The sequence below is a fragment of the Cetorhinus maximus genome, chromosome 16 (genome assembly GCF_964194155.1).
Source record: "Cetorhinus maximus chromosome 16, sCetMax3.hap1.1, whole genome shotgun sequence".
In the NCBI taxonomy this organism is placed as follows: domain Eukaryota; kingdom Metazoa; phylum Chordata; class Chondrichthyes; order Lamniformes; family Cetorhinidae; genus Cetorhinus; species Cetorhinus maximus.
In genome coordinates, this window is record NC_135894.1 from 81,476,509 (window position 1) to 81,491,369 (window position 14,861).

General features: G+C 43.3%; 1 protein-coding gene across 1 annotated transcript in view; it reads left to right on the plus strand.

The window, feature by feature from the left end:
* The window catches only part of LOC144691761 (interleukin-10 receptor subunit beta-like), a 55,708-nt gene extending 41,181 nt beyond the window's left edge, over window positions 1–14,527 (plus strand). Inside the window, exons 5-9 of the mRNA XM_078560205.1 lie at window positions 3,078–3,265; window positions 4,993–5,156; window positions 11,163–11,310; window positions 12,075–12,232; window positions 14,107–14,527. Coding sequence (XP_078416331.1) covers window positions 3,078–3,265; window positions 4,993–5,156; window positions 11,163–11,310; window positions 12,075–12,232; window positions 14,107–14,412 — 964 coding nt within the window. The 3' untranslated portion in view covers window positions 14,413–14,527. The remainder of the gene's footprint in view (window positions 1–3,077; window positions 3,266–4,992; window positions 5,157–11,162; window positions 11,311–12,074; window positions 12,233–14,106) is intronic.
* Window positions 14,528–14,861: the final 334 nt, after the last annotated feature.

Here is a 14,861-nt window from a genome sequence, read left to right on the forward strand (position 1 = left end):
GCCTGCTGGATGGAATTTCCCCAGTCTGATTGACTGCCTTACAATAACTCATTCTTTGTTATCCTTATTGATTTCCTGTGGAATTATACATATATATACATAATATTAGATAAACCTATTATGTTACACCTTTGTTGTCTCTTTATTTTTAATTGCAATTGCTTCTTTATATTTTGCTTGCAATCTTCAGTTTACATTTGTATCCAATGCAATTATCCTTCTTTGAAGACGTTTTTGCATTTGGAAACAGTCAATGTCCAAATGCAGCAAGACCTGGACAATATCCAGGCTTGGGCTGACAAGTGGGAAGTAACATTTGCACCACACAAGTGCCAGGCAATGACCATCTCCAACTAGAGAGAATCTAACCATTGCCCCTTGACATTCAATGGCATTACCATCACTGAATCCCCCACTATCAACATCCTGGGGGTTACCATTGACCAGAAACTGAACTGGACGAGCCATATAAATACTGTGGCTACAAGAGCGGGTCAGAGGCTAGGAATCCTGTGACGAGTAACTCACCTCCTGACGCCCCAAAGCCTGTCCACCATCTACAAGGCACAAGTAAGGAATATGATGGAATACCCTCCACTTGCCTGAATGAGGGCAGCTCCCACAACACTCAAGAAGCTTGACACTGTCCAGAATAAAGCAGCCCGCTTGATTGGTACTACATCCACAAACATTCACTCCCTCCACCACTGATGCACATTAGCAGCATTCTGTACCATCTACAAGATGCAGTGCAGGAATTCACCAAGGCTCCTTCGATAGCACCTTCCAAACCCACGACCACTACCATCTGGAAGGACAAGGGCAGCAGATAGATGGGAACACCATCACCTGGAAGTTCCTCTCCAAGTCACTCACCACCCTGACTTGGAAACATATCACCGTTCCTTCACTGTCGCTGGGTCAAAACCCTGGAACTCCCTTCCTAACAGCACTGTGGATGTACCTACACCACATGGACTGCAGCAGTTCAAGAAGGCAGCTCACCACCACCTTCTCAAGGGCAACTAGGGAAGAGCTAAATGCTGGCCCAGCCAGCGAAGCCCACATCCCGTGAATGAATTTTTTAAAAATGTATTGCTTTTTGTTAGGAACTAGAGATAGTTTTAAGAAAGTTGTGTTTGCATTTGTGGGTGTTAGGAACAAGTTTTAGCTTTAAGTTTGAGTTTAATTTATATTTCTGTATTTGTGTTAAGGGAACCTGGGTTTTAGTTTTATTTTAAACTGATGCCTGCAACTCTGAGGGAATTTGCTTGTATACCTGAATTCTAATGAGGTTTTAGGACTCTTGAAGTAGGAAGAACTATCCTGTTGCCTAGCAACAGAGGGGCCCACAGAGACAAGATCAGCAGTTTTGGTTCAGTTGGAAGTAGGTGACAGGAGAAACTGGACATGGGAGAGGGAACTGCACGAAACAGGTCCCAAAAGAAAAGCATAAAGTCCCAAAGCCAAGGAGTGGAACAGGAGAAAAGTCCCAGGAAGACAGTGAAGTCAAGGGGGAAAAACAGAAATCTGAACAAGGTCCTTTTCAGTGAAGTTAAAGTAAAGAGCAGAGGAGAAGGGCCAAATTAAAGGGAGAAAACTTTGTAAAATTACATCTATCATTATATTTACAATCTTGCCTTTTTTAAAAGAAAATTATATGCTGGTTTCTTAACAGGAAAATTGTGATTATATCCATTCCCCACTGCCCGACACCATTAAAACAGCCTTGTAACCGTGGTGGCTATAAATTTATAAGTGTTTATCAAATTATTAGCAGAACATATTTATAACCCATGTAATGCTGAACTTTTAAAAGTACTTTATGGTCCTCATTGACTGGGAGATTCATCATGTAATAGCTGTCAGAGTTCAATACTAAGCAGAATGCAAGAAATATGCATGGTGGATATTACGTGTGTTACTGACTGAACAAAATAATATCTATCTTAGTGCAGGTATTGACAGATGACGCAGATCTTGAACATCTATGCTAGCCAGATTATTTTGTGCAGTATTTTTGCTAATATCTAGAAGTTATCTGAAAGGCCTTCACTGGTCCAGACGAACATTAAATTAATGATGGTAAGGAAAGGCAGAAGGGAAAAGTCTTTTTTATAAAGAGATTGACCTAGAAATGATAGATGTTATTGCACAATTGACCATCTTGTCCATATCAAGTTCCTCTCCCCTGTCTTTGCAGATAATTAACTATTTTCTTTTAATTATTTAAGGAACGTTATTGCTCAAATGCTTAAGCAGACATACAATAACATCTCTCACAATATACTCCAGGTTACAATACCAATTAACATGTGGGATGGATCATCTGATATGCACTAAAAGGCTTGGATTTTATGGTGCCCCTAACAGACACCAGAAAGTTTCAGCAACTTCATAGTATGTTCACCAAGATGTGTAAATCCGCAAGTTGCGGTGCACCAACCGACTCTGTTCCTGAATGTTCACTATTTCCAACAGCTGTACGGAATCAGTTTGAATTTGGGCTAATTGCCCACTAATTATGAATTATTTTCATGTAGAAATTTTAGACCCGGCATTTCCAGGCATTAAGGGGCCTCCTCTCATTTCGCAACTACTTATTGAGGAGGCTCACAGCAGGAAGGCTGTCTTAAATGTTAAAATGAATAGACTTTTAAGAACATTAATATAATCAGACCTTTTGTAAGTTTTAAGATTTATCAAAATAAAAACAGAAAATGCTGGAAAAAACTCAGCAGCTCTGGCAGCATCTGTGGAGAGAGAAACAGAGTTAACGTTTCAAGTCCGTATGATTTTACTTCAGATTTATCATAGTCTTTCAGTGTTTTAATGTGAATCCCTTTTCAAACAAATCAGAACATCTTATTAAAAAGTAAAAGCTATGACTTTTTGGCATGATTTATCAGATTTTTTAAACTAACTGCAAAATCCAGCCCAATGTATCCTTGTGCCAGGCAGCACTTCTGATGTAGCTGCATTCTACAGAAGATTAGATACCTCCTTAGAATATGTTAGCTTGTTAAGGCATCACCTTGTTAATTAATCTTCTCAATGTAATCTTTTACTTTCTCCAGAAATTTCGAAAGAATAAACAATGACAATTGGACAGAAGTACTGTTCTGTACACGTATCAATGAGACAGAATGTGATTTGCTAGACAGTTTCGCTTTCTACGCAAAGTACTACATAAGAGTGAGAGCAGAACGTGGAAGTACAACGTCATGCTGGGTTGAAACAGAGCCGTTTTCTCCATATAAAGACAGTAAGAACTTTGCATACACTGGGGATGCTTTCTCGAATACTTCTACCTTCCATACCCTTAAACTTCTTAACATACCCAAATGAATAGCTGATTTGTTTTGACAGGTATTTGATTGGATCTGCAAAGCTGTGGTAATCATTTATTATTAAAAAAAAATGGCATGCGTTTATATAGTGCCTTTCATGATTTCAGGATGACTTAACAGCTAATGAAGGATTTTGGAAATACAGTCACCGCTGTAATGTGGGAAATGTGGCAACCAATTTGCACACAGCAATGTCCCATGGACAGCCATGCAACAATGACTGATTTAGTGTTCATTGAAGCATACATATTGGCCAAGACACCGTGGAAATCTCCCTGCCCTTCTTCAAAAAATATCATGGGTTCTTTTACAACTGCCCAAGAGGACAGAAAGAACCTCTAACCTGCAAGATGGCACTGACAAGAATGCAGCACTCCTTCAGTGCTGCACTAGATTGTCAGCTCAGGTTTTTAAAAAAAAGGCAAGATTGTAAATATAATGATAGATGTAACTTTACAAAGTTTTCTCCCTTTAATTTGGACCCTTCTCCTCTGCTTAGCTGTCTGGAATTGGACATGAACCATGACCCACTGAACCCACAAAAACTGAAGTGACTGACTGAACCCGTTTATTATTTATTTAAAAAGAGCTAAAGGTGGGCGTCCCAATTTTGGATTGTCCCCCGTCATCTCAAAACAATGGTAGAAATGCTCATTTCAGTCTCTGGAGCCACAGCAACATTTTTATTCCTGGTCCAATTCCAGATGGCCTGATTTGGTACATGTCTGTTTTGCCTGACATGATTGGAGGCCTAACTGTTCAAAGTGGGTGGTATCTGCACACGGCAAACCTAAAGGTGCCTGGTACCTGTCTCCACATGGTTGTCAACATGAAGATTCTCTGCTGAGTTAGCTGATCTCTGCCAGGGCATCACTAGAGGTGCTACCATTAGCCTCAAAGGCCTGGATTCAGGCTCCACATCTCTATCCCAATAGCTTAATCTGGAAAGTATGCAGAGGGAATTGTTCTGTACAAACAAATAGCCTGATGAAACTCATTGTCAAGCTTATACATTAAGGGGAGATGGTGACATAGTGGTAATGTCACTGGACTAATAATCCAGAGACCCAGCTAATGCTCTAGGGACACTGGTTCAAATCCCACCACAGCAGCTGGTTAATTGAAATCAATTAATAAATCTGGATCTGAAAGCTAGTCTCAGTAATGCTGACCATGAAACTGTCATTTTTTTTGTTGTAAAAAACCATCTGGTTCGCTAATGTCCTTTAGGGAGGGAAATCTGCTGTCCTCACCTGGCCTGGCCTGCATGTGACTCCAGACCCACAGCAAAATGGTTGACTCTTAACTGCCCTAACAAGTCACTCAGTTCAAGGGCAATTAGGGATGGGCAACAAGTGCTGGCCTTCCCCAGTGACACCCACATCCTGTGAAAGAATAAAAAAAGTTTGGCTACTTTGCTGGGGTACTGGAGAGCTTGCAACCATACCCTCAAATGGGTCAGTATCTTCAGGACAGGAGTAGCAAAATATAGGGTGAAAGGAAAAAGAAAACAATTAAGCTTTAAGCTAGAATCTTTAAGAAGAAAATTGAACAGTTTTTAACACAGTGTACATTATACACTGAATGTTGCTGAAAGTTAAACACTGGATCTCTAACAATTTGCTCTCTTTTTAAACTCTAGCTGTGATTGGGCCTCCAACAGTCAGAGTAGTCTCACAGGCAGGTGAACTACACGTCAGTATTGGGGATCCTGTCACTAAAGATGGACTTTCCCTGCGCAACAATTATGCAGATCTTGATTACCGTGTATTTTATTGGATAAAGACTGAAGAAGGAAATTTAAAGGTGAGTTATTTATAGAATGTTTCCTTGTGGCTGGTGGGGAGAGATGTTGATTCACAAAATTATATAGAATTTTACATAAAACTGTTGGGCTAAATGGCCTGTTTCTATGCTCCACACTAGCCTCCTTCCGCTTTACTTCATCTCATCCTACCTGCATGTTCTTCTTGTAATCCCCCCTTCATGTACTTATCTAGCTTCCAAACTAGGGTCTGAATTTTCCCCGCATGGTGCGGGGGCAGGGACAGTCGCGGAGCTGACCGTTGCCCGCGATCGGCTCCACGCCACTATTTTACACAGGTGAGCCCTCCCAGCGTAATATGCAAGCGGTACAGCGATACCCGTATGGGCGGGAGGAGGAGGGAGAGTCGGGTCCAGCGCTCTTTCGCACATGCGCGCGAAAAAAGCGTTTCAATCTCCCTGAGGCACCGAGCTGCCTCGGGGAGATTGAAGCGCTTTTTAAAAAAATTAAATAAGTGGAATAAAAATTTAAATGAAACATGAGATGGGACATGTTTTAATTTGTCAGAAATTTTTTTAAAATTTAATTCGTCAACGCTTTAGGAAACCTCATCCCGCTCGTGGATGAGGTTTCCGAAAAAACGTAAAGGCCGCTTGGCCTTCTCACCTGCCCGCCAACTGTTAGGTTGGACGGGCAGCGTAAACTTCAAATTAATTACTTCGTTAATGGCCTTAATAGGCCCATCAATTATCGGTGGGCGCGCAGCCGACTCCGATGTGCGCCCACCGACCGAAACATCGAGGACGTCGGGGCACATGCCCGACGTCATCGCGCGTCATTCTACGCGCTGGCGCGTCGGGCCTGCCCCACATGACGACTGAAAAATCCTGGCATGGGCTCTTAAATTTAAACAAAGCCAATTATGTAGGTACGAGGGACAAGTTGGTCAAGTTACATTAGGAAATTAGATTCAATGGTATGATGGTAGATAGGCAACGGCAAACTTTTTTTTATTCTTTCATGGAACATGGGCGTCGCTGGCTAGGCCAGCATTTTTATTGCCCATCCCTAATTGCCCTTGAGATGGTGATGATCAGCTGCCTTCTTGAGCTGCTGCAGTCCATGTGGTGTAGGTACACCCACAGTGCTGTTAGGGAGGGAGTTCCTGGATTTTGACCCAGCGACAGTCGAGAACAGCGATATAGTTCCATTTAAAGAAATAATTCATAATTCTCAACCAGCATGCATCCCCAAGAGGAATAAAAGCTCCATGAGAAAAGTGGTCCAACCATAGTTAACTAGAAAAGTTGACAATAGTATTAGATTAAAAGAAGAGGCTAACAATATTTACAAAAAGAGTAATAAGCCTGAGGATTGGGAAAGCTTTAGAAATCAGCAAAGGATGACTGCAAAATTGATAAAGAGGAAGAAAGTAGAATTTGAGAGTAAAGTAGCAAGAAAGATAAATAAAGGTAAGAGCTTCTGCAAGAATGTAGGGTGGAATTTTCCCATGCTTCCCCCGGCAGGATCAATACCAGGTGGGGAGCAGGGAAATTCAGCGGGAGGTCCAAAAATTTCATGCCGGCGTGAAATTGCAGCGGGATCTTCCAATGCTGCCCGCCATGACGACCAGGAATCCCACTGGAGGCTGGCGTGAAACCGATTTGCATCCCATTTCCTTGATCAGCTTGCGGGTATCCAAGGAGAAAATGACGATGGAGGCCTACCACTGCCGGGCCCTGGAGGAACATGCGCATCGCATGGTGGGGGGAGCCTCATCCACATGACTTATCTGCGAAGCGGCTTTCAGAAGGTGGGAGGTATCCACGCTGCAACTTCAACCTCACCGAGGCTTCGAACTTCCAGGGTCTTTGGGTTGGACTCCTACATTCTTCCAGGGACATCACCATGGGGGGCTACAGATGGGCGGCAATTTGGTGGGGGGAATATCTAGATCTGAACGGGGGGGAATGTCCAGGTGAGCGTGCTCACAGTGAGGGGTTGGTGGAGTCAATAGCTGACTCCTGGGGAGCGAACTCGGGTGGGTGTGTTAGGAGGGGATGGTTAGGGTAACAGGGGGCAGTGGGAGCTGGTAGGTTGGGAGGGTGAGAGTGCAAAGCAAGGGTTGTTGGTGGGGCCACGGAGGTACACACGCACACGGTGGGATGGGAAGGGGGATGTTGGGCAAGTCAATGTGGATGAGGGTAGGATTCTCTGGGAGGAAGGGAGCATGTGCAATTACCTGGACGTTCCAGAAAGAGAAGGGTTCAGACTGGAAGTTGATGGGAAGGAGGTTGAAGGTGATGCCAGGGGTGTCAATAACAATGAGGGAAAGGACATGGATGACTGGGGAAGGGGAAATGGTGGGGGAGCTGATAAAGAACATAATGATTACCATGTTGGTGAATGCCAAAGTGACCGGAGCCTGGTGTTGGACAGGCATAGGGGCAGTATGGGAGTTCAGTCAGTGGGTGGGCGGAGATGCAGGGCAGCTCAGATGGACACATGAAAGGGAACCCCAGCAGGCAGCATTGAAAATGCTCGGGACCAGTGAGATGAATGTGATGGATGAAGGCTCTGCATGCCCAGGAGAGTGCGTGCACGAGGCCCCGAAAGGCCCTGCCACAGGCACTTCTCCCTCTAGAATCACTCGCGGTCCGGCTGAGTGCAGCAGAATTGCTAGGGGAGTGGGGGGGGGTTGATCGCAAAGCCTATATAATGATGCTGGAGGAAAACAGTAGACATTTTGCAATGAAAGTGAATATATTTGCAGAATGATCTGTGCCAGTGGAGCTGTTTTCCTTGTTGCCTTTGATGACTTTGATGGCTTGTGGCCAGCTGCTCCCTCAGCGGTGACAGGGGACAAGGTTGAAGGGGTCACAGGCAAAGAGGATTCAGAGGGAGCAGACAACCTCTGAGATTCCTGAGTGGACGACCCAGGGGTGTCCAGTTGTCGCTCCTCCTCCCTTTGGGTGCCCGAGGGCGCCGCCTGACTCCTTGAGGGGAAGGAGCACCTGGAGGGACATCGACGTGCCCTGTTCCCATCTCACAGTGCCACTGCATGAAATCACCCATGGCTACCATGATGGAGTGCAAGTCTGCGCGCATCTCTGGCAGAAGCTGGGCATTCTGCTGGACTAGGGTCTCCATCATCCTCCCCACGAAGACCTCTTAATCAGAGACCAGGCGGACGGACTCCTCCGACTCGCATGCTCTGCGTGATGTTCCCCCACCTCTTGCTGACTTTCCACCATGAGTTGAAAGGCTGATTCCAGAGGCTCATCATCTGAATTTGACCTCACAGATGTCTCTTCCCCAGCAGTCCTCCAAGAGCCGGGGAGCTGGGCTGAAGCTGCCATCACCTCCTGCGGACACATTTCCGTGCAGTGACCACCAGATTGTGAGGCCCTTCCTAAACTAGCACTAATACCCACCATGGTGTGTGTTCCTGAGCTGGTGGAGGGTGCAAGTAACTTCTGTGATGCCTCAACAGGTGTAGAGCTCTCCTCTTCTCTCTCCTGGTTCATCTCAGGGCTGGGGCTAGTGCTGAGGCCTGACAGGGAGACCTCCTCCTCCTCGGGCCTTGGTCTCTTCCTGGAGGCACCTGTAAGTGAGATAGAAGAGTGAATGTGACAGCATCAGCTGCCTCTAACATGGAGGCACATTTGACCCTCAGGTTTGCATTGAATGGATGAATCCTAGGTCGACGCCCTAGGCTGAGCTCCCCATAACCAATGGCTCTGTCCTGCTCCACTCCTGCGAGCTCAGATGCCCTCTCCTTGAATTCCATCAGAAACCTGACAAATGGTCGCCCCCCTCCCCCCACCCCACACCCACCGGCCTCTTCCTCTCACGTTCTCTGTGATTGTGACAGAGCTTCTCCTGCTCAAAGAAGAGAACATGTTTGAGAGGAGTTGCATCTTGCATGGAGTGGAGCAGTAGAATTTGGTTTATTTATCATTCCTCAGTTCTGTGTGGCAGGTCATCACTGGTGCAAATTGTGCAGAAGGGTTGTGGACCAGTTCCCTCCAGAGCGCTGAACCCATTCATATGCAATTGGAATGCTCAGACAGGCATCTGATTTGTTGGCTCCCTGTGCGCCTAAGCCCATTCTCCCCTCCTTACCCCACATCCCCCCATCCCCCTTTCATGCATTGTTCCATGTCTGTTGAAGAGTGAAGGAAGCACAGTGGGCACTCCACCACAGTGTGGATGCACTGCAGTGGGGCTGTGAGGAAGGACATGCTGTTGCCACTGGCATTTGCACCCTGACATTTTGGAGTCTTCGTGGTTTATGCGATGATCTGATGAGACTTATCCTGGCAGAGCGAATTAGGTCGTTCATCCTTTTCCAACACTGTATGGCCGATCTCCTGTGCACCGCCTGGACACTGACGGCATCGGCCACCTATGCCCATGCAGCGTTGGTTTCCCTGCTTGGCCTCCCCCTCCCATCAGGCCTTCGCACATATACATGGCCCAGGAAGATGTGCAGGGGGGCATTACTGAACTTTGGAGCTGGAACTGCAGATTCCCTTCCAGACATCACAGTTTTCGATTTCACATTGTGAATGTCTGGGTGCCTTTTAAATATGGCGCCTGGATATGAAGGCATGCACCATCCAGCCAAGCTCACAATATAATTAGGCAGAATCAACACAGCTTTATGAAAGGGAAATTGTATTTGTCAAATCTGTTAAGAGATTTTTCAGGGTCTAACGAGCAAGGTAGATAAGGGGAAATCAATGGATGATATTTATTTGTATCTTCAAAGAGCATTCAATAAGGTGCCACACAAATGGCTGACACTCCAATGTACTATTATGGGAGTGCTGCACTCTCAGAGGTGTCTTTTGGATGAAACAGTAAATCAACGCCTGCTCAGGTGGATTAAAAGATCCCATGGTGCTATTTTGAAAAAGAGCAGGAGAGTTATCTCTGATGCCCTGGCCAATATTTATCCCTCAATAGATATCACAAAAACAGGTTAACTGGTCATTATCACATTGCAATTTGGGGGAGCTTGCTGTGCGCAAATTGGCTGCTGTGTTTCCTACATTATAACAGTGATTACACTTCAAAAGCACTTCATTAGCTGTAAAGTGGTTTGAGACATTTGATGGTTGTGAAAATCATTATATAAATGCAAGTCGTTTTTTTAAGGACATTTGATCCATTCTGGTTTACCATCCAGGACAAGTCTAATCTAGCCCCTCACTGAACCTAATTGTTTCTTAAATTATTCCAGGGTTTTTGCCTCACTACCCTACGTTCTATATGTTGATCATTGTTTGTGTGAAGAATTTCTTGGTGTCAGTACAAACTGGCAAAGAAAGCAATCTATGCTTTCCTTGTCTTCCTGCCATAGTTTAACTTGTAATATTCTTCGAGGTTTTCCTTTTCCATGTGGCTTATGATCATATACTTCTATTATACTCCCTCTAAGTCAGAAGCCTTTTGAGACTGAAAAGCCCAGGTTTCTCCAGTCTTTCCTCATAACTCAGTTCTCCGAGCTAGAGGTCCACCTCAAGGCTTTTCTCTGCACATCCTTCAGCTCTTCAATGTCCTCTTTTGAGTCTTGGTGACCAATACTGAACACAATTTTTGAGGTGCAGTCTCACCAGAGCAATACTCTTTTAAAATGATTTCCTCTAATTCACACCCTACTAATTTGACCATATAGTTTGGCACAATTTGATTCCATTTACTCTTTTGATTACTGCTCTACAGTGACTTCGCCATGCTAAGTGCTAAGCCTTCTAGTATCTCTAGATCTTTGCCAGCTTCACCTTTAGCAACTTTGACAATGTTCACAAACTACATATGCCCATTTTTTTTTTTTAGTTTTCAGTATTTTATCCTTTAGCCATATCAAATTCTATTGCCACTGGTCTGCCATTACATATTAGAATGGAATGATTCCAATGAAGGAATGTTGATGGGTTTTGATTTTGTGCATCAAAGTTGTGCTAACAACCTAGCAACTATTACACAAACTAACAGTTAAAGAAATGCTAATCAATTGGCTTGTGCCTATTTTCTTTCAGGAATATAATAAAACTGTTTCTACATCAACTGTTTTGCTTGATCTCCAACCATGGACCACCTACTGCTTGAAAGTACAGGCCTATTCTCATGAGATCTCTAAGCTAGGACAGCTCAGCCCAGTGATTTGTGAATATGTCACTGCTGATAGTAAGATTTTTACATTCACTCTTAGTTATATTTTAATTTTAATATATAAATGCAAGTTGTTTTTGTTATTGATGTTCTTGGCAGAATTATATTCCTGCTATAGTGCAAATATGCTCCATTGACCACAAAACTTCAAATTTTATTAAGTAACATGGTGAATGGGCAAATCACGCTGTTATGCATATCTCTACGATGCTTTGTTGGTGCTGTTGTTGCCTCTTAATCCTCGTGTATACTGTACAGCAACAACAGCTTGCATTTATGTAGCGCCTTCAACATTGTAAAATGTCCCAAGGCGCTTCACAGCATTATTGATTAAAGTTTGGGAATGAGCCACATAAAGAATAGTCGAACAGATGATCAAAAGCTTGAACAAAGAGATGGGTTTTAGGGAGGAAAGAGCGATAGCGAGGCAGAGAGGTTTGAAGAGGGAATTCCAGAGCTTTGGAGTCTTAGCAGCTGAAATTTGATGTTCAGTGGTGAAGCTAGACATTGAACAAGTGAATTAGAGATGTCTTCAATTAAAAAAAGAATATACGATAACTTCAGGCTGATGGCTGCACTCTGTTTCGGGGATAGAAGCAGCTTTGAGGTAATCCTGATTTCATTTTGCTATCTCTGAGGTCAGAACTCAAATTACAGGCAGTTGCAAGACATTAAAGTTAGCAGCCCAGCTCCAGGTGGCATATGGATTATTGTGCAGTGCTGATGTCTTGTGCTGCTGGTCCACATAACGCCAGACCATGTTTTTCTTTTATCTGCAGCTAAGAGAAGAGCTATAGCAGCAGCCCAGGCCCTTTTCATAACATTGGTTGCTGTTTTGCTGGTAACGTTGGGCTGTTTCTTCTTTGTGATCTATGCACGCAAAGCCATCAAGTACCTAATGTATCCTTCCTACAGTCTCCCAGTACATATAAGAGAGGTATGGCTACCCTTTTATCTCAGTGATTTATACTTCAGTGCTGCTAGAAGATCTTAAGGTTGAGTACTGTTTGACCGCATAGCATTACAGAAAAATACCCAACATTTCCCTAATAGGAAACACATGGTCTTAGCCATGCCATCAGGGCACATTGTCCAGAAGCATTTTCAACAAGAATACAGAAAATGGAGAATCATCTCGACCTAACATTGCTTGCCTGCCAACTTTCTGTGAACATAGATGGGAAAAGGACATTGTGGCACGGGGAAATCTAAAGAAAAGAAGAAAACCAAATAAGAAATGGGAGGTTTTACTTTCTCCCCTTAAAAGAATCTGGAAATTCTGTTCCTCTGTAGATATTTTTGATAGTGACTTTGGTCATAGCTCTAATTGCTGACAGCAAGAAGTGAAAGTACTCCAATGGTATTAAATATCATAAGGCAGTTACAGTTAGCAGTAAATACGTTATTTATTAATAAACCGGAACATGCTTAAATTGCTGTACATTTACCTTATCCTTCAGCTCCATTTCCTGTTGTTTAGCAACATTATTTGTAACTGGTGACCCAGGCAGTGAAATCATATTTTGGGGAGATTGGCATTATTACAATTTTGTCAACTTTTAGAGTTGGGTTCACAAATAAAATAATTTTGTTTTTATAAATGATATATAAAGATTATGGAATTAGGGAGAGTAGAATATTACATTACAACAGTTTGGAGGTTGGATCATCAGTCAATCATGCGTTCGTGCTCCACTGTACTCACATGGTAAGTATGAATGACAGAGATACTATTTAGTAATTCATGCAACAGTAGGGGATTAGAATTATTTTCTTTCATCTTGACATCAGCTCTACTTCTTGCCCTGATGACTTGGTTAAGACCATGAACTTCCTAGGTGGAAAATCCTGAGTACATTCATACTTGACTATTCCAATGCACTCCTGACTGGCCTCCCACATCCTGTCCTCCATAAACTTGAGGTCATCCAAAACTCTTTTGTCCTTACTCTAACTCGCACCGAATACTGTCCACCCATCACCCTGTGCTGGTCTGTACTGGTTCCCGAGTAAACAGTGTCTTGACTTTAAAATTCTCATCCTTGTTTTCAAATCCCTCCATGGCCTGGCCCCTCCCTATCTCTATAATTTCCTCTGAGGTATCTGCGCTCCTCTAATTCCAGCCTCTTGAGCATCCCACATTTTAATTGCTTCACTCTCAGTGGCCATATCTTCAGCTGCCTAGAGCCTAGCATCTGGAATTCTGTCCCTAAGCCTCTCCACCTCTCAACCTCACTTTCCTCCTTTAAGACACTGTTTGAACCCACCTCATTGATCACCCTTTTGATCAATTGTCCCATAACCCTAACCGTCATGTGGCTCGGTGTCATATTTTGTTCCATCTTGCTTTTGTGAAGCACCTTGGCACGTTTATTATGTTACAGGCACTCTGTATATTCAGGCTTTTGTTGTTCTACTTGTCTGTAACATGTCTCATGGAAGCAGGTTCTGAGTGGAGTAGATAGCCATCTTCATATGCAATTATGTGAATTACGCTGCTCTTCTGAAGCTTCCACTGTCAGACCATGGCTTAGGAGAAGATTATCTGCCCAGACTTTTAGCTGAGGAATGATGGGCTGTGGAGGGGGTGGGGGACGAATCGGGGGACAAAGTTACAAATTATGGATGTGTGGGCTGTTGGGTGGGTCAGCGCAAAACGACAAATAAAACCTTTAGGGAGCGGACTTCGTTTTTTGGGATTTTTTATCGAATTTTATGAGAACCAGAATGACATTAATCCCACATTTTCAGTTAAAATTGTAAATATGTTAACATAAATAAATGTTAATAGTTGCATTTTACATTTTTCAGTACTTGACTGAACCATCCCGACAACCGATATTTGAAACGCTGAATAAAGAAGACCTGCATGAAGAACATTGGGACAAACTCTCCATTGTCTCTCAATCAGAAATTCCTTCAATACTACTAGATTCAACTAAAACTGATGGTTCGAAGTCAGACAAAGACACAACCAAGTCTGATGGGAAGATCCATAAAGAAGAGGATGATCTGCAAAACAGCCAATCAAGTGTAGATTCTGGACATTGTTCCAATAGTACGGAAGATTCTTCCCATAAAACTTTACAGAATCTAGAAGATGCACCGAGGACATAGGAATGAAAAGACAGCATGAATTTGGTGGATTAACACTGACCTCCTGTCTGCCTCCTGAAGTTGTGGTATACTCAGTACTGATGCAATCACTTTCACTAAAGAAAAAGAAACTGAGTATCTCTGTAATCTACATTATTTTCAATGCTCAACAAAGAGCATTTAGGAATTAACCAGAAAACATAACTACCTTCAGGCTGCTAACATTTTGAATGATAGGACTATTGAGGAAGGTACAAAGCAATACCACAGACGAATCTTAAAACTCAAAGTAATTGGAAAACTTAAATAATTGGATCTAACATTTTGTACTGGAGAGGAATACTTACCAGAAGATCCCCTCTCCTAGATATTCTTTTTCAAACAGGAGTTGGTAAATAGTATAGTAGTTAAGGTGAGAACACCACCCCTGTTAATGTAAAACCTGTCAGACTTCCAGTGGGCTCTGGGGT